At 39.4% G+C, this 26,712-nt stretch overlaps 1 protein-coding gene across 1 annotated transcript in view; it reads right to left on the reverse strand.

Moving 5' to 3' along the window:
- Window positions 1-15,343: 15,343 nt before the first annotated feature.
- DNAH9 (dynein axonemal heavy chain 9) overlaps window positions 15,344-26,712 on the reverse strand; it is a 251,220-nt gene continuing 239,851 nt past the window's right edge. The window contains exons 67-69 of the mRNA XM_034407801.3: window positions 25,875-26,057; window positions 24,608-24,997; window positions 15,344-15,790 (exon numbers count right to left, since the gene is read on the reverse strand). Of these exons, the coding sequence (XP_034263692.2) occupies window positions 15,563-15,790; window positions 24,608-24,997; window positions 25,875-26,057 (801 nt within the window). The 3' untranslated portion in view covers window positions 15,344-15,562. The remainder of the gene's footprint in view (window positions 15,791-24,607; window positions 24,998-25,874; window positions 26,058-26,712) is intronic.

Genomic DNA, 26,712 nt, shown 5'->3' on the forward strand with positions numbered 1-26,712 from the left:
TACAGTACCAGATTGCTCATGCTGTGAACACTCATGGTATGTTCAGCATAATGTACTTAGCTATAAATAAGCCTTATATCATAGAAGCTACATAAGCCCGTATTTCCCTCTTCCCATGGAAATTGGACCCTGCACTGGCACACTTCAGCATCTTAAACTGAAGTACACGTACATAAGAATGCTAACAGGTTAATATGTCAATATATGATCAGTTTTGATTAATTGTAAATTTGGCATAACCGTGCCTACTTTCTCATACAGTATACCAGTACTGGAGTTTAATATTAAACTTCTCAGAAGCTGGACTTGGGATTCACCCGATTCAATTCTTTGAGCAAGTTCCTCTAGCTTGAGGATGTCTGCAAAGAGTAAGCTTTCAAAGCACAGCTCTTTCATGCAATTGGGAGACAAATGCCTACAGCCTGCAACAAAAAGAGTTTGTTCCTTTATTGGACTTACATCCATCCTTCCCTCCAGTAGTTTCAGGAGGCACACATAGCATTTTTTTCTCCCCCGCCCCCAGCAACATCTCTGTGAGAAAGGAAAGGCTGAAAGAGAGTGACCAACATGAAGAGTTTCCATACCTGTTTCCAAGGATTCAGATGGCTCAATCTGATTATACTAGCCCTAATACCAATCATTGGGCAGCGTGGTGGCTCAACATTTAAGACACTGGGCTTGTCTGCTGGAAAGCCAGCAGCCCAAGTTTGAGACTCAAGCGCCACACGATGGGGTGAGCTTCCATCTTTGCCCTGGTTACTGCCAACCTAGCAGTTCAAAAGCATGCAAATGCAAGTAGATAAATACCTGGGAAGGTAGCAGCGCTCCATGACATTATGCTGGCCACATGACTGTGGAAATGTCTTTGGACAGCACTGGCTCAATAGCCTTGAAACTGAAATGAGCACTGCCCCCTAGAGTCAGCAAAGACTAGCTGCGTAAAATCCGCAAGGACTCCTAACACCATTCCTTAAGCACTCCACTGCACTTACCTAAGGTCTATTATGCAAAGCAATCTTTGATTCAATAACACAGCCATCTTCTTCCTCCATATTCAGTGGTGATTATACTGCTGATCCTTAACCACTAATTTGGGTGCAGTATCTGCAATGTTCTTGAAGGATGTCCCATTGATTTTGTGTCTGGCATCTGCTTGGACTCTCTTTACAAATTGTCTAATTTGGCACTGCTTCTTGCATATTTTCTTGGGGTATAACATGATGCAAATGTTTAGTACAGCATTTCTCCCACAGATGCTGGCAAAGGAAGAAGGAGTAGGAAAAACGAACAAAAAATTTATCCTTAAGTTACCTTGAGGATCATTTAATACCAGGTGCAGCAAAACCATCTTCAGTTCTTTTGACAAGAAGATGCCAGGAATATGTGCAGGGATAGGCTGTATTATGAGGCCCCTTGAAAAGTTCTACAACAGTAGTTCTCTATCATGCTCATGTCTGTATTTATTCTTCTACGATAAAACAGACATTTTTAAGCCACTTTTTCCAGATAAAATCTGCCTACTAAATGTGGGTAAGCAGAGAATACCTTCTTTTCAGAATATCTGTTTCCGAAGGCACAGAAGAAAACCATTTTGGGGGGAAACTTCTTCTGAAGTAGCTTGCCCAAAGAGTTGAGAGAAGTCCTTTCCCTCGTGATTTTCTGGAACTTGTTAAAACCTGGTTGTTCTGGAAGGGGTTAGCAGAGCATTGTCATTGCAGTACTTGATTGTACTATTTAGCATATTGTACACAATGCATACACTATGCATCTAATTTGATTGAAGTGGTATAGAATATTAGTCCATTCATACATACAGAGACAGACCAGGCAGACAGAATTAGGAAGATAGCCAAAGGACAGGGAAAATACTTCAATCAAATGTTTCCTCATTTCTGCCTAGAATATGACATAGGTGATACTTCTCAGCAACATCCCAAAAATTATAATGTCCAAGGATCTTGTAATACTTATACAAAAAGATATGAAATAGTTCCCAGTTGCTTGCTTGGCAAAATTTAAAGGATTATATTAATTTTTTAAAACTCTAAATAGTGGGAAAGCCTGGATATAATAGAATATATATATTCAGGTCACCTCCCAATGACCTTGACCTGATGTAATCTCCTTATCACAAGACCTTCACAAGACCCATCACAAGACTCACTGGTGACTCACTGATGACCCATCATTACCCCCCCCCCCCACCAAGCCACGTCCACAGAACCAGTAGTAACAAATTTTAGATTTCACCACTGATACAAACTGATTCTTCTGAAGATGCTCCTTCAGTTCCAGGCTGCAAAAGCATCAATATACCTTCAGGATCACCTACTCTATTCTCCATTCTCCTGATCCATCAAGGGGAGATCCTCTTAGCGGTGCCTCAGTTCTATGAGGTGAGGCCAGAAAGCTCTGCTTCTCCATTGTGACACCTACACTCTGGGACATCCTCTCTTTTGAAACTAGACTAGTCCCTTGTAATGATTTTCTGGTCAACAGAGAAAATCAAACTCTTCAACAGGGTCTTGGAGAAATGATTTACAGTGTATTGCTATAAAATATTGTTATTTATTAGTTGTAGGAAATTCTATCGTATTTTAATGTATTATGACTTTTTACGCTGAGGATATATGCTTTTTTTTCAACACATAATATAACATAACATCGTAACAGAGTTGGAAGAGACCTTGGAGTTTTTATAATCCAGCCCCCTGCTCAGACAAGAAACCCTATACCATTTCAGACAAATGGTTGTCCAATCTCTTCTTAAAAACCTTCAGCATTGGAGCACCCACAACTTCTGGAGGCCAATCATTGTTCTGTCAGGAAATTTCTCCTTAGTTCTAGATTTTTTTCTCTCCTTGATTAGTTTCCATCCATTGTTTCTTGTCCTAATTTCAGGTGCTTTGGAGAATAAATTGACCCTCTCTTCTTTGTGGCAGCCCCTTAGATATTGGAACGCTGCTATCATATCACCCCTAGTCTGTCGTGTAGGCAACAGTGAGTCAGGTAGGAATATGGGGAGTACAGATTGATTGGTTGATTGATATTATTATTGCTATTGCTTTTATTCTAGCCCAGGAAAGAGGGATTTCTGCTGCTTATAACTGTGGACTTCAGGAATTATCCAAGCATTTATGCAACCAAGAAGTGTTCATTTACCAGTTTTTCAGGTGTTAATGAATTCTGATACAGATTTTAATCCATGTCTTTAAATGCTCTCTGTTTGTATGCTAATTACTGTGAATTAAATTGAATTTAGATGAACTGTACTAAATAGTTGGAGATAAAATAATTGGACTTGAGAGGTAGGATATAAATCTAGTAAATTGATTAATCATCACATTTCTTGGAAGAATAATTTCTGTAAATGGCTTATAAGATATAGACAAAGTACTTGTTTTGCTCAATAGGTATTTAATTGAAATTGCAAAAGTTAGCTTGCCTACTTTCTATGCCTCCCTGCAAATGAGGTGCCCGTGAAATAGGGGAGAAGGGGAAGCACCTAGTGATGAAACAGCCTTTCCAGAAGGATTTGCTTTGCATTCTATTTGTCTTTTTGATAGACGATCTTTCAGTTCGTGCTTTGAAACTTGTATTTGAACTGGCTGTCTCTGTTCCAAATTCCCTGCTTTAGAGGTGGCTTTGAATCTAATGCTTTTTTTTGCTTTTTTTTTTTTTTTTTACTGTTTTATGTTATAGTCTGACTTTATATTTTCCTGTGAGCAGCCTAGAAAACTATTATTAGGAAAGGGATGGCTTTCTAAATATAGATGCAAATGAACCAATAGCACAAATCAGTGCTGGGGGGGTCATGCCTGGCAGGCAGAAAGCTCTTTTGTTTTATTTCCAACCTTGCATTGCTTCAGATTCTCAGTCGTTCCATTGAGACCGTGAGCTCTTTTTCTTCTGATACTTACCACAACAGAAAAGCATGAGATCTGCTGCTCTGAGCTGTGAAAAGCCTTACTTGCCGAGTTTCTACCTGTCATGTAGACGGAATGATCAACCTGCAAATGGGGAAAGGTGGGGGGATGTTTAGAGTCTGTTCATCCTGTTACTTAACATGTTGCAACAGAGAGATTGATGGAGCTGGCAAATCCTCCCTGGGCTGTTTTCTACAACCTCAGACTTTCCCTGGTAAACTTTCCAGCAGGATTAAGTGATGTACAGCCATGCAAGCTGGCGTCTGGATTTCAGGGAGATGAGAAGAAAATTAAACACAATCCAACTGGCAGCAATCAACAGGCCCTTCAAAAACAAATTCTCAGCCTTTCCCAGAAATACACAATGAGCACAGTGATCATAGTATGGTATTGAAATACTGCCTGGTATGGAAGATGTGCCACTATAGTTTGTTATTTATTCCCCTTGACTTTCTTCCCCAGAAGAGTTTCTTACCCAACATTTATGAAGAACAGTACTAGATGGGACCCTGGAACAAGCTTATCAGGTCCCACCCAAAGCACCTGAAATGGTGGGGCTTTTTCCCTCACACAGGCATGATATCTCACTGTAGCTCAGCGATGAAGGAAAGGTAGTGTAATGGTGTGTTGGAATGACCTTGGTGTATCTTGAGAGGCAGAAAGAAGAGCTACAGATTGGACAATCGCCATGTAAATGATGTCTCAGCTCACATAAGGATGTCATTAGACTGATATTAGTCCTTCCAGATAGTCCAATCAAGAAACATGGTCATTTCTTTATCATAAGGTTATTTTAACAGAAACTTGCAAAACTGAAAGTATTTCTCTCCTCCTTTTCTTTTACTCTCCAGAAAACTAGGAAGTGAAGTTCTTTCCCTCTCCCCTTCTGTCTATCTGCCTATCCTTTTGTCTGGGATAATGAAAGATGGATACCTGAGCTCATTATGACATGGGTGTCAGGTGTTAATTCCGCCTCTCTTAGACAATAAAGGTCAAATATTGTCTGCTTGTCAGCTCTCCCAGGTAAAACAGACAGGAAACATGGTTAAACGAACTAATTACATTATTGTAAGAATACATTAACAGAATCTTGCAATGCCACTTTTTACCTATCTGATCCATTAGAGTGAGTCCATCCTAAATTCCTTATTTTTGTAAAGCCGCTGGGGTCTCTTGCCTTTCTTGTCTTATTGTTTCTTGGCAGCATCTCTTCCCCTCATTCCCCAAGGTCATCCAGACACTTTCTATTACAATGCCTGACCTTTAGTCTAAGCTCAGCATAGATAAATATTGGGAAGAAAGCTGCCAATGGACCAGATGTTATTTGTTTCTTCTACAGGGAATTATATGAGTCTCTCAACTGGGGATTCGCCCCTTAGATTTGTTTGAGCCACTATTTTAACCAGTAGAGTCTCAGGAGGGCATTAGCAGAGACTCTAACTGGTGAATGAGTTTATGAAAGAGTGCGAACTTTAAGCAACGACTTCAGAAATTGGCCAAACCTGCTTCTAGTGCAGGGATATCATTATAGACCCAGCATTGTGGGCTATGTACTGTTTTGGCTTTGAAAACTGCAATTGCTATAGGCACATAATTGTTTCCCTTAGAGTTTGTGATATTTAGGTATTTATAGGCCTTTATTCAGTTTGGATCGGGGTGAAAATCAGCAGGTTCTGACAGGTTCTGGAGAACTGGTAGCGGAAATTTTGAGTAGTTTGGAGAACCGGCAAATACCACCTCTGGCTGGCCCCAGAGTGGGGTGGGAATGGAGATTTTGCACTATCTTCCCCTGCCATGCCCACCAAGCCACGCCCATCAAGCCACACCATGCCCACAGAACTGGTAGCAAAAAAAATTGAATTTCACTACTGGTTTGGATGTTTTGATGGCTCAGATATGAGGTACTGTAGGTTGCTAAACTGCTTAGTAAATACTGTCATCTCCTTTGGCAGAGTTAGTTTCCAGCATTTGGGTCTGGCAATAAATGGTAGCATGTGAAGGCTTTGTCACAACCACACAAGGAACACACAAAGGACAACAGCAGCAGCAACAACAACACCCTAAATACAAGCATTGGGTTTGAGCTAGAAATTTGGCTCTAATGAGATCCATAGTATCAAGACTACAAACTACCTAGTCACTAGGAAAGTGACTAAATTCTTTGCCATGACAATGATATGCATGTTTGATTACCAGATGGAGTAGAGATTATCTTTCTCTCTAACTAGGCTATGTTTCTGTACCTACTTAATAGGAAACCAGCTTCACTGAATACAATGGGGCTAATTTCTGAATAAGCATGCATAGGATTATGCTGTTAATCCATCATAGCAGAGATGACAATCATCACACCACTTGCAACATGTTTCAGAAAGAGCGCTAGGAAGAAATAGAATTCCCATCAAAAGAATCGCTAGTCCAAAACCTGCATTTGGACCTCCAAATCATCGATTTCACAACAGCGCTAAAACATGCTCACATACATACCCAAATTATCAGTCTAGAAAGATTGCAGCAGTATTCCCTGAGACTAAGCCTTGATTTCAATTCAGTCATACTCTATGTCAGGAAAGACATTCCATTAGTATGGATATAGAAGAGAATGAATAGAAAACTGTCCTGGGGATTTATGATCAAGACAAACCAACAGCACTGATCATTTTGAAGTCTGTTATTGTCAGAGTTGCTCCATGTGAGATGAAGTTTCTATGCACCTGACATCCATTTCCTTTGGTGATATTTGATAAAATTTGCTACAACCAATATAACAGAGATACTGGGGGGAAGGGAGTACCAAAAACAATGGACAGTTGGTCTTTGAAGAAAATGCTACAGAGAACTGGAGCTTATGAGCTTGCTGCACCCCAGGGGCATAAACTAGAAAAGCAAGATGCTTCATGTGACCATTGACAAAGAGACTTTTTAATATTTTTCTCTTTCGCGACAATGCAGATAAGGATACAAGCTATACTTAAATATACATCTATAGAGCGTATCAAAAGTCAGCTCCCATAGGCCAATCATAATGTTTTATTAATTTTTTTCAGGGAAAATGTTACTGTACTAAGAAATGTTCAAAGGTCATGCAATAAAGTCTTTAGATGAAATGGCAAACTATTCCCATTTTAATCCCTTTTAATGTGATTAAAGACTTATAAGTTCTCTATGGGGCCTCGCTTTTGGTATGCCCAATATATTGAAGCAAACTGTGTATTCAGAAAGGAAGGCACCCATTCTTCACTAGAATAGATGCTGAAGGAGAAAAATAAAGTCCACTTATGACTGATCAAATGGCACCAGAGTTATTTGAATCATGTATTAAAGTTCACATAACATGTGGCAAAATTAGAGAGACGGAAAGACAGATTACAGAGAATATGCTATTTCATTCGTTTACTTTTGCTAAAACTAGAGCAAGAAAATCTGGATAACTCAAGAGATATGAAGAGCAGGAGGGAAGACATTATCACTTGTCTATTGCAGAAATAATTACAAATAAATCCACAGGAATTAGATACTAGCTGGCCAAATTCAGCCTCTTCACATATTACTGGAATTGTTTCCTTTGTACCTCCAGCTACAAAAGCATCATCCAACTAGGGCCATTTTTATAGGGAGAATTTTATGCCAGCTTGAAAGCAGTTTAGCCCCCTTCATTCTGTAACAGAGGCTGTGACAGAAAGATGAGCCAACTTTTTTCTGGCTTAGCCGTGGGATATGTAACAGTACACACACACACACAAAACCAACAACCCAGTATTGTTATTGTTGTATTTAAATGTTGCTGCTGTTTTCCAGCTTGTGGGCAATCTGCTCCCATTTTGAGGAACTCCTGCCTTACAACATTTCATGGCTCCTCATGAGAGGTTGTTTTATTACATTTTTCAAGAACGAGACACCACCACACAAAATTAAGGACACAGATTGGAGAAAAGTCATTTGTGTTCTATCCTTTTTAGAGGGAGGTTGGGGAACCTCCTTTTGGGAACAGGGCAGTGATTTTTGCTGCTTTATTTCAAAATAGCTTGTTCGAAAACCATTGCAGAACTACAAAGTACCCTGGACATTTCAGCAAGCAGAAGTGGTGCTCATGTAGAAGTTTGAAGGCATCTGATGGTTTTCATGCTTGGTATATTATGGTCTCTAGAAAGAGGAAAGCCCGTCATATATGGCAAGAATGAGACTACAGTTGAGACAACTCAAAATGTTGAGTTAATAATGTAGGAAAATGCTCAAGCATTGAAGGAGTGCAAATTAATACTGCATGTGAACCGAAACATTACAAGATAAAAAAACCCTCTGTTGTTAGATAAATAAGATAACTTATTCTAAAACATTACATTTATCCAATACCAGTATGTTCAACTAGATTCCACAAATTTATCTATGGAAAATAATACACATGAAAAAACACAGTTTTTTCACATGCATCTGAGACAATTTAAAGATGACACATTACAAAAATCTATTTTTGTCGCTTTTTCCAGAGCATCATTGAAACAAGAGAATGAGATTGGATGGAAACTATTGGATGAAGCTGATTCATCTCATCTGTTTATTTTCCAGTCTCAGAATCAAAACTAGGAGAAAATGTTGACCTAGTTCCTGCAAATAATTATAAAATACAATTTTAAAATATATTATGGGCAAGATAATATAATACTGATAGCCAAGAGATCACTATTGTTATTTGAACTGTAGAGAGGAATTAAGGGTATATGACAGACCCAATTTTTTAAAATAGCAAAATCTAGGTCTCAAAATGTTTATTGAAAGATATACCAGTCTTCGGAGACCTTTATTATTTAAAATAAATAGATGCATCTTTGGGCCAAACACTAGAGGCTGTATGTAGCTTTGTAGTGCAAGTCATATTATCAGAAATACATTTTAAATGTAGATTGCCTCATACATTCCAAATAATAACTTGACGGAGGTTGGAAGTCAAATTATTTGAGCCTCAGTGGAAACGTTATCTACTTTATTAGTTTATTAATCAAAATATACAATGCATTCTTGAAAGCATTGCAAGCAATATAGTAAGTCATAGCAATACTGAAAATCTATATTTATATGATGTTCAAATATTTAGATTTTGAGATGTTACATGGATAATTTAGAGACACTTCAAGGGAGAATGTGTGAAGGGATCAATTTTGAGCAAGTTTCTTAACAAAACAAAGCACAGTGGGGGTTAGTGAAGGTAATAAAGGATTATGTGCGTGCATGTACATATGTATATGCATAATTGAAAGCATTCTGTGAAAACTTTAAAGGTGTGCACTCTCCATAATATTAAATCTTTCCTTCTGTGCTACGTAAGGATGATAAAAATATACTTCGCAGTAATGACAATAATTATACTCTTATAATTATAAATTATAGATTTGCTCTTTCAGTCACCAACACCCATCACCATTATTTGGTTGTGCAGGTAATAATTGGAATACATACAAGTGGCCTGAAAACATTTGGAGGAGTGAAACTCACAAACAGCAGCAAAGAGTGAGAAGGATATGAGAATAAATATGAGTTGAAGATTGATTTGTTATTGGAAGGATAACAGACCCAGAAACCACAAAAAAATTCCTCCAAAGTTGTTCAAAATGCTTTGATAAATAAACCCCAAAGCAACTTAACAACTTATTTTGAATTCAGTTACTTCTACTTTAAGAGTTGTGCATGTTACATGGTATCAGTTCCACACTTCCATTTTCTACGTTGACGTTGCAAATTTTCTTCAGGAGATCTTATACTTCTTGAACAAGATCAGTGATGGTAGAAAAGCTGCCCAATTCAATTGAAAGGATTTAGGTACTACCGATCCTGCTCTACCACAGGACAATTCAGCAAAGTGCATGGTTCTCAGTTTATACCCGATACCTATTCAGTGCCAACATGTCTATCTTTTGAGGATTGTTTCTTCTGCAAAAGAACGGAACTCCTCAGTGGACACACAGTGTAGATACAGTTCCTTGAAGGAAAAAGTTTGAAGCCTTCCAAACTCAGACGGTAAACAGAAACAGATGTTCCAGCATTCAAATGCAGACCCTCTACTTTCTCCACTGTTCTCTTTAAAGTAAAGCTATTGGATATTCTTCAACTTCTTGCCACAGTGATCTTCACGGTTTCATCCAGGTGAGTGAAGATGAAATCAGAGCTGCTGCCAAACTGTCATTAATCAGAGACTCAATTATCTCTTCAAAGCCAGACAATCTTCAGCACATACTCAATAAGATCCCACAAACAGCAATTTATCTCTAATTATCTAATCATCCTTCTCTAAATCTGCCACTTCTTATCAATAATCTTATTACTGTAATTAATTGCAGAGTTCATTAAGTACACAGAGCACGGTAAAAGTATACACAACACTCAAATTCTTCCCACATCGAACAAGGAGTAAAATGCCTGAAAAAGATATCTTCATTCCAGAAGAAAACCCAGTATGATCTCTTTAATATTAATAAAGGGGAGGAATAAAAATAGAATGGCAATTCTCCCAGGTCTCCATAACGACTCTGATATATAGTCCTTGCCTTTAGTGAAATACATCACTATTCCAAAGCCACATAAAATCGTTTCAGTGTAGGTAGATTTCTGTAGCAGTTGTGTTCACAGACCCTTATGGTCTCTAAAAGTAGTAGAGATTAGCGATGGAATATAACTGAATTTCTGAATACGAAATAAAGAAGACTACTAAATCATATTTAATTGGGTTGTCAAATGTCTATGAATTTGAAAACAAAGCAAGACCCTTTAAACATAAGATACTATTTCATACATATTCAGGGATACCCTTATGTAGATAGAAAGGCACCAGAAGCAAACAAAAAATAATAAGAGTAAAAGCAGCAATAACAATAGATTTTGAGAAGATTTTGAAATAGCTCTACGAACTTCTGCAATCTGTGGGTTATCATTCAGGCTATAAATAAATCTTGCTGAATTGGCAAATTTAGGAAGCTTCTAATTCCTTAATATTTCTAAGGATTCATATGTTATCTTGGGTACAACCATCATTAATGCACTTTTTCCACACTATTCATAAATCTGCATTATTGTCTAAAAAGACTCTGCTCAATTCTCCACAAGAGGCCTCCATACATTTAAGAAACATTTTAAATTAAGTGCATTTATAAATGTAAGCCCTGAATTATCTGGCCAATTACAGACATTTAATGAACTAATTGTAATAAATAAACCGTGAGAGTCTCAAGCCAGTTTTTGGTATAAAAGCACTATTGCCACCCATACACAGTAGGTAAGATGTCCAGGATTGAGAGCTGTGTTGCAAATAATCCATGAATTATGTATAGCATTTATCCATCAATGAGTCAGATGGGAATCACGGTCATTTATTATGCAAGAGTGTCAAATAGAAAATTAAGAAATAAATTCTGTTTGTCCCTAAAGAACCTCTCTTTCTCATAAGACAGTGCCAATACAGCTTTCCTCAAAAACCACTAATCAATTGTTTAAAAGTTGTCCAGATTTCTCAATTCCTATGAGTGTGTTTTTTTGATCAGACTTGGAGTCCTGTTTGGACTTAAACCCAATGGTAAACAAATCCCAAGGTAGATACACAAAAACTAAAACTCCCAAAAACTAAAACTCCGTATCTATCTGTAGATACGTGGTCAACGTATCTACAGTGCCACTTATAAGCAGGTTTTTATAAGAAATAATAGTCCCTTTATATGTCGATTGTAAAAGCTCTATTGGTCACTTTGGTGTCAGTTCAGTGAACCATTAGCCTGAAATATGAGCATTTGTGGCTGAGACTAATAGTGTTACATCCAGTGGTGTATACATCCAATGCATTAGGGCTGAGATGGAGAACCTATGGCACGTGTGCCCGAAGTGGAACACAGGGCCATGTCACCTGGCACACGCAGCATCACCCATTCCTCTTCTGGGTTTCTGGCGCACATGTGCGCACAACAATCAGCTGGCCTTTTTGCATGTGGCAGTGCTGGAAACTAGAAGAGCTGGTCTTCCATTTTACTGTGTGAGCATGCGCGCCAGCCAGCTCATTGTCATGTGCACATGCACGCCAGAAACCCAGAAGAGTAGCTGGCTGAAACCGGAAGTTATTTTCAGGCGCGTGCATGCGCCCTGGGCAGCTCCTCTTCCGGGTTGCGGCCCAGACACTTGCGCACTCAGTGCCGAAAAGGTTCGCCATCACTACATTAGGGTTTGTAATTGGCCTCTGGATCATACTGAAACTGAGATACCTCTTCAAACAGAATACCATGAAAGTGAACAGGCAGGATGGACTTTCTTATCTATCCTCTTTCCAGCCACTATAATCACTTGATTTCCTTCCAAGGTAATGTATCAGAAATCCTTAATGATTTTATCAACTTTGAAGCTCTCCTTGGAGTTTATCAGAATAAGGTGTTGGAATGGAGGAAGATGTTACTTTAACATCAATACAGCTAAGAGTCATTTAAGTCCAACTGAATCAGAGCCAGGGGTATGGAAAGGAAGTAGTGCCATAGGAATACACCTGGACCAAAATGTTTTCAGGTCATGTTTGTGCTAGAGTCAGGTGCAAGTTGAGAAAGGTCTAAATCCTCACATCAGTATCAAGTTAAGGGTACCTTCTTCAGTCTTCTGCATCCACAAGTTGTCAGCAAGAGAAGTCAAGAATTTCCTGGTTGGACCAGACATAAATCAGTCAACAAAGCTTTCTATCATTGCTCTTTTATATTGCAGTGGCATTGAATATTGCAGTATTCATCACCTTAGAGCCTGTGTCTTCACACTTAAAATTTCGAGGTCACTTCATGCCTTTCCCCCCTTCTTTGTGTGTTAAAATACAAGCACTCTAAGAAATATTTTTTTAAAAAATCACACAGGTACCTTCCAGTTTGTCAAGCTTTCGATTTCAGACTTACCATGGTTGGCCTTTAATATGCCGTACCTTTCCCATTACAATTCTCTTTCAAGCCACCATAATGGGGAATATAGAACAAGTTCAAAGATAGTGCAGTGCCACTGAGACCAAATTGCTTCCACTGAGTATGGATGACCAATTCATCTACTGTGGCGGCAGCTTTTACCAGCCTTTTCATCATGCTGTTTTGTTGAATAAGGGGAGCTTGCATTTTAGAAGAGCCTAAAATATTAAGATTCAGAAAGTCGGAACTTGCTTTTAATACTCAAATCTCACTTTAATTCCCAGGAAATTATGTTATAGTGCTTGATATCTCGCTATGAAGAATGGTAAGTGGAAATCTACACAGAAGGCTAAAGACCGTATGCTATTTCTTTGTAGAAATAAAGTGAGCACAGTGGGGAACTTTTCAAAATGAAACTAATAGTGTCATGATACCAGCAAAGGTTATTATTGAGTTCCTTTATTAATGACATTTAATTTTTCATCAAAGCAGTGAATTGCAAGAGAGTGCATTACATATCTAGCTGATGTAATTACTCATATCTGTATCCTGCCATATTCCCTTATATAAACGATATTTTTTTAAAAGAAATAGAAAAGCAGACGGAACTACAACTCAGTTTCTCAAGCATGGATTTTAAAGTGTTAAGATTTTTTTTCCCTGAAATTTTTTTCCCCCAACAAATGCTTAAGCTTCTCAAAATAATAAGGCTATGTTTGTGCTAGAGATTTAAGATTCTTGGTGCATTGTGTTTATGATGCAAATCAATTCAGATTCTAACAAAGCATTTGTATTGACAATAATCTCACACGCTAAGTGCACACTGGTATTTCTTTGTCAGTAATCAGATACATTCCTTGGAGACAAATAGATCTGGCCTCTTGCCATGGATTTTGATAATAGTTTATCAGCCCCCATCTGAATCAGCTATCATAGTTGGAGATTGTTTTGATGACAAGTTATCTCCAGAGAAAGCTGTTTTCATTCATGGGTGTGTGTGTGTGTGTGTGTGTGTGTGTGTGTGTGGAAAGAATGTATGCTGTGACTCTTCTGTCACCATTGTTGATATTTTATTAACAATAATTAGGCATCCTGATGACATTCTTATCTCATATTTTACCTAATGGGGGAATACCATGGTTAACTATAGTGAAAATGTAAAAAGAATTCTCATAGAAACTTCAGAAACAACAAACAGTATTATAACAAGCAACTAGTGTTTTGAAATTATGGGGATCACTCAAGGAGAATTACAGGAATCCTTATTTAAGCTTTTAATATGAACTCTCTTCTATGGTTTTTCCATTAACTCAAAAAGCTGGTTTGGACAAGCAGATATGAACTTAACATGTGCAAACAGACACATATAAATTGAGCAGTAAGAAAGCGCAGTGTTATTGCAAAGTAGGGGGCAGGAGAAGGCCATCGTTGACAACAGAGTAGAAATATATATTTTTATAAACAAATTAGTTCCATTCCAAACGCCTACATTTACTTTCTACATTACAGATTTCACCTTGTTTAATAACCTTGTCACTTTTTCTCTGCATTGCTAGGACATGAACCGCCAGTAAAGAAACTTCTCAAATGTAGTCATTTACACCTAAAAGTGCACGAAAGACTCATTTTTAAGCCCATGCCAAAATTTGGCTCTGGAGAAAAAAATCCAGCACAACAGCACTTTCTCATTACATTGTGCAACAGTAGTAGGGGTACTAAAAAGCAGTGCTCTTTTCTGCATTCGATGACTTGAAGATTAATTAGCAAATACAATTATTCAGAAAATGGGGTTTGAACTGCTTGCTGTATGTTTTTATATGCAATTCAACACAGTGGTCTTGATCTTTCAAGCTTCTCCATGGTTTAAGACCAGTACACCCATTCATTTCAAACACTTGCCCATCCCTTCCATTCTAGGCCATTCCTTGCCAAGTGAACTGTGTCTGGAAGGAAACAGGGAAGAGAAGCTTTTTAGGATCTGGATCAGCAGTGGATTCCACTTACCTATTCCACTACCAGTTCAGAACTGTGAGTGCATACATGCATGTGCTTGCTTCACTTGCGTGCAGCGCTTCTGTGCATACGCAGAACCCTTCTGCACATGCGCAGAGCATCCGTGATGATGTCCAGGTGGGTGGGTGGGTGGAGCCTCCCGCCGCGGCCACTATCGGTTTTCCCGAACTGAGGTGAACCGGTAGAAACCCACTACTGATCTGGATCTCTGTTGATGGACTAGTCTTCCCATTGAAACTTATGCAATGTTTATGTCACTATTCGAGAATGTTTCAGCTGAAGCCAGCCTTTCTCACGCCAGTACACTCCAAATACCCCAGGATTATAACTTCCAGAAATATCAATTAGCACGGCCATGCTAATTGGGAATTTTGAGAATTATAGTCCCAACATAGCTGAAGACCTAAGACTGGCTTACATGAATTTCTACAGTATTCCTGTTTACCTATTATTTAAACATGTCCCCTGTTTTGTAAATTGGATAATAGTTATTACTTATTTATGGTACATAAACCAAGTAGGCACCTTTTATTTAAAAATGTAATAAACTTGAAACCCTGTGGTGTGCTTGAAGATAATTCAACTCGTCTTTCATTTTTTTTTTGAAAGATGTATACAAGCATGAAACAACACTGGGCATTCATTCATTCTCTGAAGCAAATACCAAATAAGAAAAGATGACCTTTTTTTTTCCCCTTAGAAAAAGAGAAGTGAAGTCTAAACTTGCAGGAGGAGAGCAACTCCTGCTAAAATCCATTTGGATGGTTTCTCTTTAGTCTTCAAGTTAAATGTCCAAATATAGGTAGGACCCCGTTGGCGGGTTTTATATACAGGGCAAGGATATACGTTGCGGGTATCTTGCTTGTCAACAAGGATGGCTTTGATGAAAATAATCGGCATGGGTGGAGTCAAGTCCTTCAGTCTGGCATCAGCAATTAATCCAGTCTGCAAAGAATAATTACAAAAAAATGAGATATTGCCAACTCTGCCTATTCTTCTTACAGAGATGAATCATTCTGAGCATTGAACTTCATGAAAACAACCCATTTTGATTACACTACCAAAATATTCATAACAGCCAGCTTCACACTAGAAGCATCACATTTGCCTCAAAGCAAGACATTTCACGGTTACACACTTAGAAGTGATTCAAAGTAAAATATTTTGCACACCTTACCCTTAATGCTGTGTCCAAAAACTTCTGTGTGAAGTATGTTAATTTGTGCAGAGTTTTGAAAATAATGAAGCAACTATGTAATCACTTCTGTAGATATTTAACTGTTCCGAATTGGCCAAGTTTGAACTCCTTAAAATAGGTTAATCCTTGCAAACATAAGCCTGAACAATAAGTGGCCCAGGAAGCAGAGCAATTACCAAGTCACTGAAGTATTCAACAGTGTCTCATTAAATACTACCTGATTCTTAGGAACAAAAATCCAACCAAATATGACTGAGACACTCAACACTAGATGGAAGGTTAAAAAAAACCCTTATGTTTGTTTTCTCATTGGTAATGCTAATAGCAGCTTCAGAGAGGGCAACTTAGGTGAAGAAAATATGATGCACATGTACATGGATTAAGCTGCTCTTCTTCCCATGCTGCTGCTCTGATCAGATTTGGACTTGAAAGGAAACTTTGCCTTTGCATGCAGCATTAGAAATATAAACTGGTCACTGAGTAGGCAAGCACAAAGCAAACAATGGACCTCAAGCTATACTCAAAGAGCAGCACCTCTAAGTACAGAGACTAGAATAAATAGGGGAAAGGATCACAGAATTATAAGATTATTTTTATTTATTTACCAAATTTATTGCCCGCCTGTTGTGGCCTGTCGACCTCCAGCCCCTCCAGCAGCCGAATCAGATGAGGAGGCGGCATGGGAGTCAGGGTCAGCATCAAGGCAACCTGAGAGCTCCAAGGGGGGAGAGGGAATGGAGCTATCAGAGAGAGACAGAGGCAGAGCCTGGGCCATCCATTAGCCCTCAGATGGAGAGTCAACAGCTGCCAGGTCTGGAGGTGGCTGATGAGGAAGAGGAGGAACAGCTGGGTCCAGTGCCTGACACGCGGATGCGCAGAAGGAAGAGGAAAGCAGGGGAAATCCGTGGGCCAATCCTTGGGAAGGAAGAGCCACCACTGCTAGCAAAGCCTCACCCTAGCTCTGGAAATAAAAGGCAGGGGACAGAGATGAATAGATGTGGCAGACAACTATTCATCTCCCTGCGGGATAGACCTGTTAAACCTTCAGTGAAAGAGAAACTTTTTGCCAGGGCTGCTGGCACTTCTAATAAAGGAATCATTGTTTCAACTACAGAGGGTTTGTCGTGTTTGGGGAGCTGGGTCAGAACACTGCCCATTTTACCACCAGGTCATTCTGGGCTGCTTACAGTATTAAATTGTAATTATATTGCCTACTCAAAAGAGTAGGCAACTTATGATCACAACTGTGCCCAAAATTTATATTGCTAACTGAGAAATTTGTTAAGTGAATTTTGCCCCATTTCATGACTTTTCTTGCCACATTTGTTAATGGATCCTGTTTCCCCACTGATTTTGACTGTCAAAAGGTTGCAAAAGATGATCCCATCACCCCGGGACACTGCAATCATCATAAATATGAACCAGTTGTCAAGCATCCGAATGTACCATATTTTTCAAAGTAAAAGACACATTCCCCCGCGCTAAAAGTGGGTGAAAATTTTGGTGCGTCTTATAGACCGAATACGGGCCTGTTTTTGGCCTCCTGCACCTTCCACGTGTCGCGTTTTCACCCTCCTCGGCCCCCAGAAGCACTCTGCAGTGCTCCACATGTCCCATTTTTGCAAAAAATAAACCTGTTTTTGCCAAAAATGGGCCCATTTTGGGGGCTCCCGAACCCTCCGTGTGTCACATTTTTGCCCTCCCTGGCCCCCCAGAAGCACTCTGCAGGCCAAAAACACGCCCATTTTTGGCAAAAATGAGACATGCAGAGCACTGCAGAGTGCTTCTGGGGGTCGGGGAAGGCAAAAATGTAACTTGCGGAGGCCAAAAACTATTTTTTTTCTTGTTTTCCTCCTGTAAATCTAAGTGCATCTTATAGCCTGGTGTGTCTTATAGTCCAAAAAATCATGTGACCATGGGGATACTGCAATGGTTGTTAAGTGTGAAAAATGGTCATAAGTCCTTTTTTTCAGTGCCATTGTAACTTCAAATGGTCACTAAGCAAAGTGTTGTAAGTTGAGGACTACCTATATAGAAACATGGAAAAGAGAGATGAGCGATACTATTATAATGATATCCCACAAATCACTGTTTCCTCCGGTATCTAAGCAACTCCACCTTTCCAACCAATGTTTAAAGATAGCTAATGAAGATGGAGGAGGAATCCCTGCATGGATAATTAATGGCAAAACAGGAAATTCACTAACATTCAATTCCTGTCTTTGCCTTAATTAAGGCAATGCTTATTCTCCGGAATATACCCTTCCATTAGCTAGAAGGCAAAGGCAACTTGATGATTAATTAGCAATACAGAGCAAAATGAAAGGGATGGTACAGAAGTCTTGGCTGAACCTAACGGGTAAAATCCCACCTGAGAATACATGAGATTTACTCTAGGCTTTTGTGCTTTATAGTGTCTTGGAAATCTCTCCTTAAAACCTGTTTTAGTAGTACAAACTTGCTTCCGTAAAGTTTCTTTTGTTCTCATCTGAATACATGAAACCAAAAAAAGGTCCTCAGGCAGCTGGCCAGGCCTAAACCTGGTATAAAAAAATTCTAAACAATCCCTTTGGGGAACAATTCCACTTTAGCAAGACATTTCCTTTTAAAATGATGGCTACAATCAATGCTGACAGTTCTCCTCCCATCCTTTCCAAAGATTAATTTCTAGTGGATATGTATCCCAGAAAGATTGGCCACACGTCGCACAGTAACTAATTTTTAAACTGTTATCCATTTGACACCCCCCCTCCCCCCCAAGAATGTTGCTACTGGATGGAAAATCAGGTGGTTTACTTTAACACAGAAATGCTTTTATCCTCTCACCACATTCCCTAGTTGGAAAAAGACATGCTTAAGCCCCAAGAAAGAACATAATTATTTTTATGTTGTGCTTCACAGCAAAACATATCCATAGGAAACAACTTTAAAATAGTTATTGTTTGTTATTGTCAAAGACCAGATGAAGTCCCCACTGATTTTTGTCTCAATTGCAGGGCTGATGAGCTCAAAGGGGAATTGTTTGGGCCGGGTGGGAGGGGGGGAGAATTGATCATGATATGTTTGAATAGTTTTGCTTAAAAAGTTTTGTGACTGAGAAATTCTTCTTCAGTGAAGTAGCCAGGAACATCTTTTGAGATTTCTTTTCATGTCCTAGAATCAAGCTATTTTATCCTTGCTTCTATTCTATTCCTGAGTATGCCCAAATGCACAAAATAGTTGCTCTTTTGAAATCTAGAACTATTGTCAAGTTTGGATAGCTTGTATATTGTAGAATTCAAATGGGAGTTTATCCAGCTGCGCCAAAAATTATCCATTTCCTGCTCAGATACTTAGGTTCAGTTTTCAGTGCTGCCTTTCTTTTCTCTTCTTTCTGTTTTCCTTAGACCATCCAAGGACATCTTGTGTGTCCAGAGAGCAGGTTTTTTTTTCTTATAGCCTCCAACAGATGGATTGCCTTTATACATCATGCAGTCCTTATTTTTTGGGGGTGCCTTCAATGGATCAATAAACTTTTAACTTTGGGAAAACACCTATTGTGGTTCAGTCTCCTTCCAGATGGATGTTGTCTTGAGTCCCTTGGACATCCATGGACTGCCCAATTCTGGCAGGTAAAGTCAGAAATAAAGTCTTGTAGGGACTTACATGTGGAGAAGACAACAAAATATGATCTTGTCTCTTATACCATCACTTTATTCCCTTGCTGCTGCTTCCTCTTATTATTTCCTTGAATTAGTCAGATTCCATTACTTTTTGGCTCTCCATTCCAAATTTATTCTACCCTCATTCCAGGGTGGTTGATAATGATCTACTCAGACACTTAATTTCTTCAACATAGTTTGTTCTTTATGGCCACGAGTATAGCCCTTGTCCCTGCCTATATTGCCTCAGAATCATCTCTGGATAGGTAATCATCCCTTGCTGAATTAATGAACAATTTATTTTAATTCTCTGTTTGATCTTTGTACATTTCCAACTATTCATCACCTTTTCTGTAAAAAGATACGTGTGTCACCTAATTTCTCTAAAGATCTCACTTCTCCTTAACAAGGAGAAATAAGGAATAACTCTTAATTCCTTATCTTCATTTTTCTCTCTCTCTTGTATATTGCTATTAGGAATATTTGCTAATCCCAATGCTAGAATGACTAACCTGCTTCTTTCCTATTATGAAATATTGGGTGGGGAGAAAGAGAGAGAGAGCATGGAGGGGGAGAGAGAGAGATGCCAGTTCATGTAGTGCAATACCTGATTATTGTTCCTGAGTTAATTTCATTATCGTTTGCCAGTCTCAAATTAATTTTCCCCATCTGCTGAAATACAGTGCACACTCTGCTGTGTTTTGCTATACCTATAAAATATTATTATTATTTACTTTTCTACAGTTCTAAATAGTTCTCAAACTACATGTCAGTTCACGCACATGTGAAGGACATATGGTCACATAAATATTGTAATGCAATATTTGTTAACTTGGATTACTTTTTTTAAGAACATAAAGATTTTCTTTTTAAAAAAGAACAAATGAAAAAAACACAGAAATAAAAAAATGTACATAATATTGAGATACATAGGCCCACATGCAAGACAGTATAAAACAGTTTCTAATGTATACTTCTATGACATTCGGCAAATTGCTTGTATACTTTGTTTTCCTCTTTCCAAAAAGGGGTTGAACTGAGGGGCCTAAATAGCCCCTTCCCATTCTGTTATTTGACAATACTTCAAATAGGCACTAATCTTCAGCAGATATACCTTATTACCCTGGATAAATACTACATTAAGTTTCCTCAAATTTGACATTATCATGGCACCTGGAGCCTAACACTCATTTTCAGCCTACTGTATTTCCACCAGAATCATAAATGCTTAATTTTTTAAAATAGTCTATGTCAGTGATGGCTAACCTTTTTGCCGTCGAGTGCCAAAAGCGGAGGGAGCAGGGGGATCATGTGCACATGTGCCCACACCCATAACTCAATGCCCCCATGCCCCGTCCCCCATCATGTGCACGCAACTCCCCCCCCCACTCCTGGCACGCAACAGCAGAAAGGTTACCAGTGGGCCCAGGAGGCCTGTTTTTCACCCTCCCCAGGCTCCAAAGGCTTTCTTGGAGCCTGGGGAGGATGAAAACGCCCTTTCCACACACACCCCCGAGGCCCTCTGGAGGCCAAAAAGTCCTATCAACTGTGCCACTTTTATAGGTACAATTTAAGGATATAAAAGGAAGAGATACATATGGACAAAATATGTACAGAGGGCAATCTAGGCAAAAACATACAAATAATAAAGAATTAACAACATCTTTATTTTTAACTGGACTCCAAAAGGCTTGTTAGAATGATCAGCATCATCAGTTCTAAGATTACTGGTACACGTTTCAGATGTTAAAGTTAATAAGAATCAGGTTATGAATATAGTCTCTATATTGGTATAGTCTCTCAAATATTGCCTAAATATTTTTTAAATTAATTTTTGCTTTAATCAATTATATTTTTAATGTAACACCCATACCTTGGGAAACATAGAATCTAGGGAAGCTATGGAGAACCTTTATATCAGGGGTGAAATGCTCCTGGTTTGGACCAGATCACCTGATCTGGTAGCGATGGCGGTGGGTGGTTTGGAGAACTGGTAGCAAAAATCCTTGCGCCCCTCCCCATGCCCAGGTGAGCCGCGCGATCATCAGAGGCTGGTTTTTTTTACTTTTAAAAGCATTTTTTCTACAACCTCTTCAACCGAAAGAGACTTTTAAAAGCATTTTTCTACTGTAAAAAAAATGCTTTTAAAAGTTAAAAAAAAGTTGGCCATGCCCATCCAGTCACATTAGCCACCGCTACCACCAAGCCATGCCCACAGAACCGGCAGTAACAAATTTTACATTTCACCACTGCTTTATATTATTACAAAATACACCTTTCCCAAAATTTCATTTTATTGTTTTCATTGTTTATCTGTGTTCATTTTGGTGTTTGGATTTTGGGGGGAGGTCTGTACATTAAGATTGCACTAAAAGTGTGACCACAAAACTTTAGAAACCCTCTTCCCTAGAGAGATACAACATCTGAAGGGTAATTATTAAAGGAAAAATATCCTAGAAAAACAATCAAATACAGTAGTTATAGGTCCTTGATCCTCCAGGTGGACTTTGAAGAGGAAAGCCTTGGGGGTGGGGGAAACAGAGGGGACAGCTGCCTCTAGATGCAGCTCAGCAGAAACTGCCTGATAGAAAGTGCTTGGAGTGTAGCCATGTCTATGAAAATGATTCCCAAGAATCACAACAGTCTGAAAAAGAGATTCAGAGAAGTCTGGTGTTCTTCCCAGCTTTTGCTACTCCTCTGAGTTTCTAGTTGTCATCCAGGTTCTTTAATACCTTATTCTGATTGCTGGACAAGAACATCACTCTTACTCTGCCATTCATTCAAGTATCTCGTCCTTTTTACAGGAAAATGAACACCATCCTTCACTGTTCTACCTGCTCAGACTTAGCCTTTTTCAGCTTATGCTTACACCGTTTGGAAAGCTCCATAGGGCCCCCAGCCTCCAAGCTCCAAGCCTTGGCTCGTCTTGATGGGGCTCATGCAAGGTCAAAGAATTGAGCAATGAGATGGCTCTGACCTGATATTCTGAGATGGACAAGGCTAAAGAACAGAAGACATTGATTGGAATGCTTCAGAAATGGGATAAGAGCCAAGAAGCTTTTCACTTTCAAGGCTAGCAGCACCAGCTGTACCTTTGGCAAGGGTTTTTCTGTGTTTCCTGCCAAAAATAAGGAGTTGTGGAGTGGGAGGTAGAAGAAGTGTAATACACAATATAATGCAGGTGTAATGCCTGTGGAAATGCAAATTCTGGTATCAGTAATTTTGCCTCCTTCTCTTTAAAGCATGGAATTTTGAAATAGGTTTTTCAAGGTCTCTGGTGGGAAGAGGATGGAAAAATAAAAAGTTCACTGAGAACGCAACAATCAGAACAATACCAAAATAGTTTATATTAAGTACTATTTTGTTGAACAATTATTTTCAGCATACCTGCTTTGCTTCCGTCCATTATATTTAATCTAGTTTTCATCCACACCCTGGATGATTGAAAGCAGTGTCATCAAGCCCTGCAATTTCTTTTTAAAATCTAAAATGCCTCCTTCTGCTTTCAAAAATCCCTCCTGTAATACTGCATTGAAGCAGTCTCCAATGATGCCAATTATCAATTGGAAAAAAATTAGAGGGGAGGGCTCAGGATCACAGAAGAGATGGGGTGGAGAGAGCAGCTACGGTGAACCTAAACTCCCTAAAGTAGTCGGACCCACAATGGCAAATGAAGATCCAGATTAGGCCTGCACCCTGGAGATGTCCCTTGCCTGCTTTATAGGCTCCTTATAAGCCTACAACTCTATGTAGGCTGATGGGCTGGGCAGTTCTTTGGGTCCCAAACTAGTTGGCCATTTAGCCAGAGAACTACAAAGGGACTTCAGAGTAAAAAAATAAAAAAATGGGCACAGTTCTTTCCAAGCTGCCGTAAGTGTCTCACAAAGGAAAAGCACAGAGGAATTCTTTTGAGGTCTCTGCTTCTTGTTTAGCTATTTGACACAGATTTCTTCCCCTCTGAACATGCAAGCTGCAGCATAGAAATGAAAACCCTTTAAAAAGTGTAAAAGCAAAAGCTAGGTAAAATGAATTGGTAAGCATTGAAGTTTATCCTCCCCGAACCACATTACAACCACCACCTTCTGCTATGAATATGCATGGCAGAACTCTTACCCCAGGGTTTTAGTGACAAATGGCATATGTTGTGGTCCGCCAGCAGCCTGTGGACCTGGCAACAGAGTCGGACAGTGAGGAGGCTGGGGGGGACAATGGGCCAGTCCTGGAGTTAGGGGAAGGCCCAGAAGAGGGCTCTGCGTCAGAGGTAGAAATGGGGCCAGGGCCATCTGGGAGCGATGCACGGACTCTGGAGCCTCCAGAGGCAAACAGCAGAGAGGCAGAACACATGCGTGTTCCTAGTGCATGCATGCGAAGAGCTGCCAGAAGGCAAGAGCAGCTGAAGCAAAAAGGACGACTCGGGAGTAAAGCCAGAAGATGATTGGCCACTCCCATAAGGCTTAAAAGAGCAGCAACGAGCCATTGGGTTCTTTGTAGAAAAGCAACGTTGATTCCAGTGCTTCTTGTCAGCATCTCTTGAACTTTGTGGGGGGTTTGCCAAGAAAAGCCTTTGGCAGGCTGCCAAAGACATCAAAGGTTGGTGATAAGGCCGTAGGACTGGTTATGAAGAATTTGTTTTGGACTAAGCTGAGAATGAATTAATTCTCAGCTGTTTTAATAAAATAAGTTTGTTCAGGACTGAATTGTGTTTGGTAATCACTACATGGGCCTCGGTCACAACAGCATACTTCTCAGAGGTGAGTTTGAATTCTCCACAGAGAAGTGGCAAATCTAAGTTAATGGTGAGCCACAGTCTTGGCCATGCACAGTCTAGTTTTTCTGGGACTTTTGTTTCACAATAAGGAATGCCCCCTTCCCTGATTTTGGTGACTTATCAAGTAGCAGCAACCCGTAAATCTTTGCATTTACCTGCATATCCCAGCGTGCACCCTCCATGAACAAGCCATGAATGTATGCACCTTCCCGTGGAGGACTGGTGAACTCTTCACGGTTTCTCTTAGTCACGTCACATTGCAGCGTCATTTTATCCAGAGGCCACTCATTTTTTCGGGCCATGGACTGCATGATGGCTGTCAAGAAAGACTGTGGGTTAAAGAATCCTGCCAGCCACACCACTGATGGTAGCACGAAGTCTCCTATCCATGTTTCAAGCTCTCTGATGCGATTGAGAAGGTCGGTGAACCAACTGCCTAAACCAGACATAGAAGGATAAGCTCTCCTGGTCCATGATTCAGGCACCATATCTAAGAAGATGGCATTCTGTAAAGTTTCCATATCATTGGTCATGGTTAATTCACCCTAAAACAGGTGAGAAAAAGGAGCGTGACAAACATGTTTCAGCCAAAATGCACTCAACATGGGAAAACCTGGAAAATCAACTAGTTTAACAACTTGAAAAACTCCTAAAATAACTGGGAGATATTTGTGGAATAGTTTAGAAACTTCTGCTATATCTCAAGCTTTTATCATTATTCGATTGAATTGGCATTTTCTAGCTTTTGCTTAAGGGACACAGTGGCTCAGTGGCCAAGATGCTGAGCTTGTCGATCAGAAGGTCGGCAGTTCAGCAGTTCAAATCTCTAGCACCGCGTAACGGAGTGAGCTCCCATTACTTGTCCCAGCTTCTGCCAACCTAGCAGTTCGAAAGCACATAAAAAATGCAAGTAGAAAAATAGGGACAACTTTTGTGGGAAGGTAAAAGTGCTCCATGTGCCTTTGGCGTTTAGTCATGCCGGCCATGTGACCACAGAGACATCAATGCAAATTATTAGCTATTTTTTGTATATTTATTTATTATATATTTATTCCACCTTTACTATTTTAATAAATAACTCAAGGCAATGAGCATTCATAATATTTTTTTCTCTCCCTATTTTCCCCATAAAAACAACTGTGTGAGGGGATTGAAAGAAAGTGACTGGCCCAAAGTCTCCATTCTGGTTTTATACCTGAGGCAGGACTAGAATTCAAAATCTCCTAGTTTTTAGGCCAGGGTCTTAACCACTATTCTAAACTGGCTCTTTTTATTTACATTTATTTATTTACATGGATTTATATTTTTTTTAATAACAATAGCTTTCTAATGGTAGGCTACCCCTCATAAACTGAGTGTTTTCCTGTCATCTCTAAATTGTATTCAAAAATGTACAAAAAGTGAAGTCGGGGGGTTCTGTACCTTCAATCCCAGGTCCAGCTCTTTCAGTGACCGCTTAATCTCACAAGTGAGAAAGTTCATGCGTTCGCATTCTTGGAAGGCCACCACAATATATGGTGTTCTCTCTTCTACTTTGGCCATCAGCTCAGGAATGTTAAATTCATCCGTTAATTTCTCCAGGATGTCATCAAGCAGCGCCTTCACCTATATGCCAGAGTGAGGGAATATTGCTGAAACTTACCTACACAAGTTATTAAGAACTTGAACTAGGCTTAGAGAAGTTAATTTCCCTTTATTGAAGAAAAGCTGAGTAAATCCAAGCTTGGCTCCTTTAATCAAGTCATCTGACAGACTATTACATCTACAAGCATTCACGAGGTTCCATGTACATAAATGGTTTTGAAAATGGCCACACATTATGCAGATATTCTCTTTTTTCCCCCCTTGATTCTCTGTGCCTGTGCCTCAATTTCAGATTAAGGCAGTTCTAATCTGAATATAGATGAAGTTATAAAAGGAAGGGGGAGAAAACATTGGAGCACACTCATTGAACCTCCTTAAGAATCCTTTTATTCAGCAATTGTCAAGTGCAATAATTCAGAGGCAGTGGTACTCTGGTTTTATTTTATTGTGGACCCTTATTTTGCTTCAGGCTGCAATTTGACAGCATCAATTGTTGGCAGGATTTGGAACTTGGACTAGAAGGACCACTGCTGAAAAGAGAATGAGGAGGGCCCAGGGTGAAGATCCCTTTCACCAACCTACCTAGACAAGAGGTTAGGTCAATGGAGTTTGAGTATCTGAGCAGTATTAAGACTTCACATACACCCATGAAATGTTCAGTCTGTCTGCCAATGAT

Source organism: Pantherophis guttatus, chromosome 2, assembly GCF_059756535.1.
Source record: "Pantherophis guttatus breed Tessera chromosome 2, ASM5975653v1, whole genome shotgun sequence".
In the NCBI taxonomy this organism is placed as follows: domain Eukaryota; kingdom Metazoa; phylum Chordata; class Lepidosauria; order Squamata; family Colubridae; genus Pantherophis; species Pantherophis guttatus.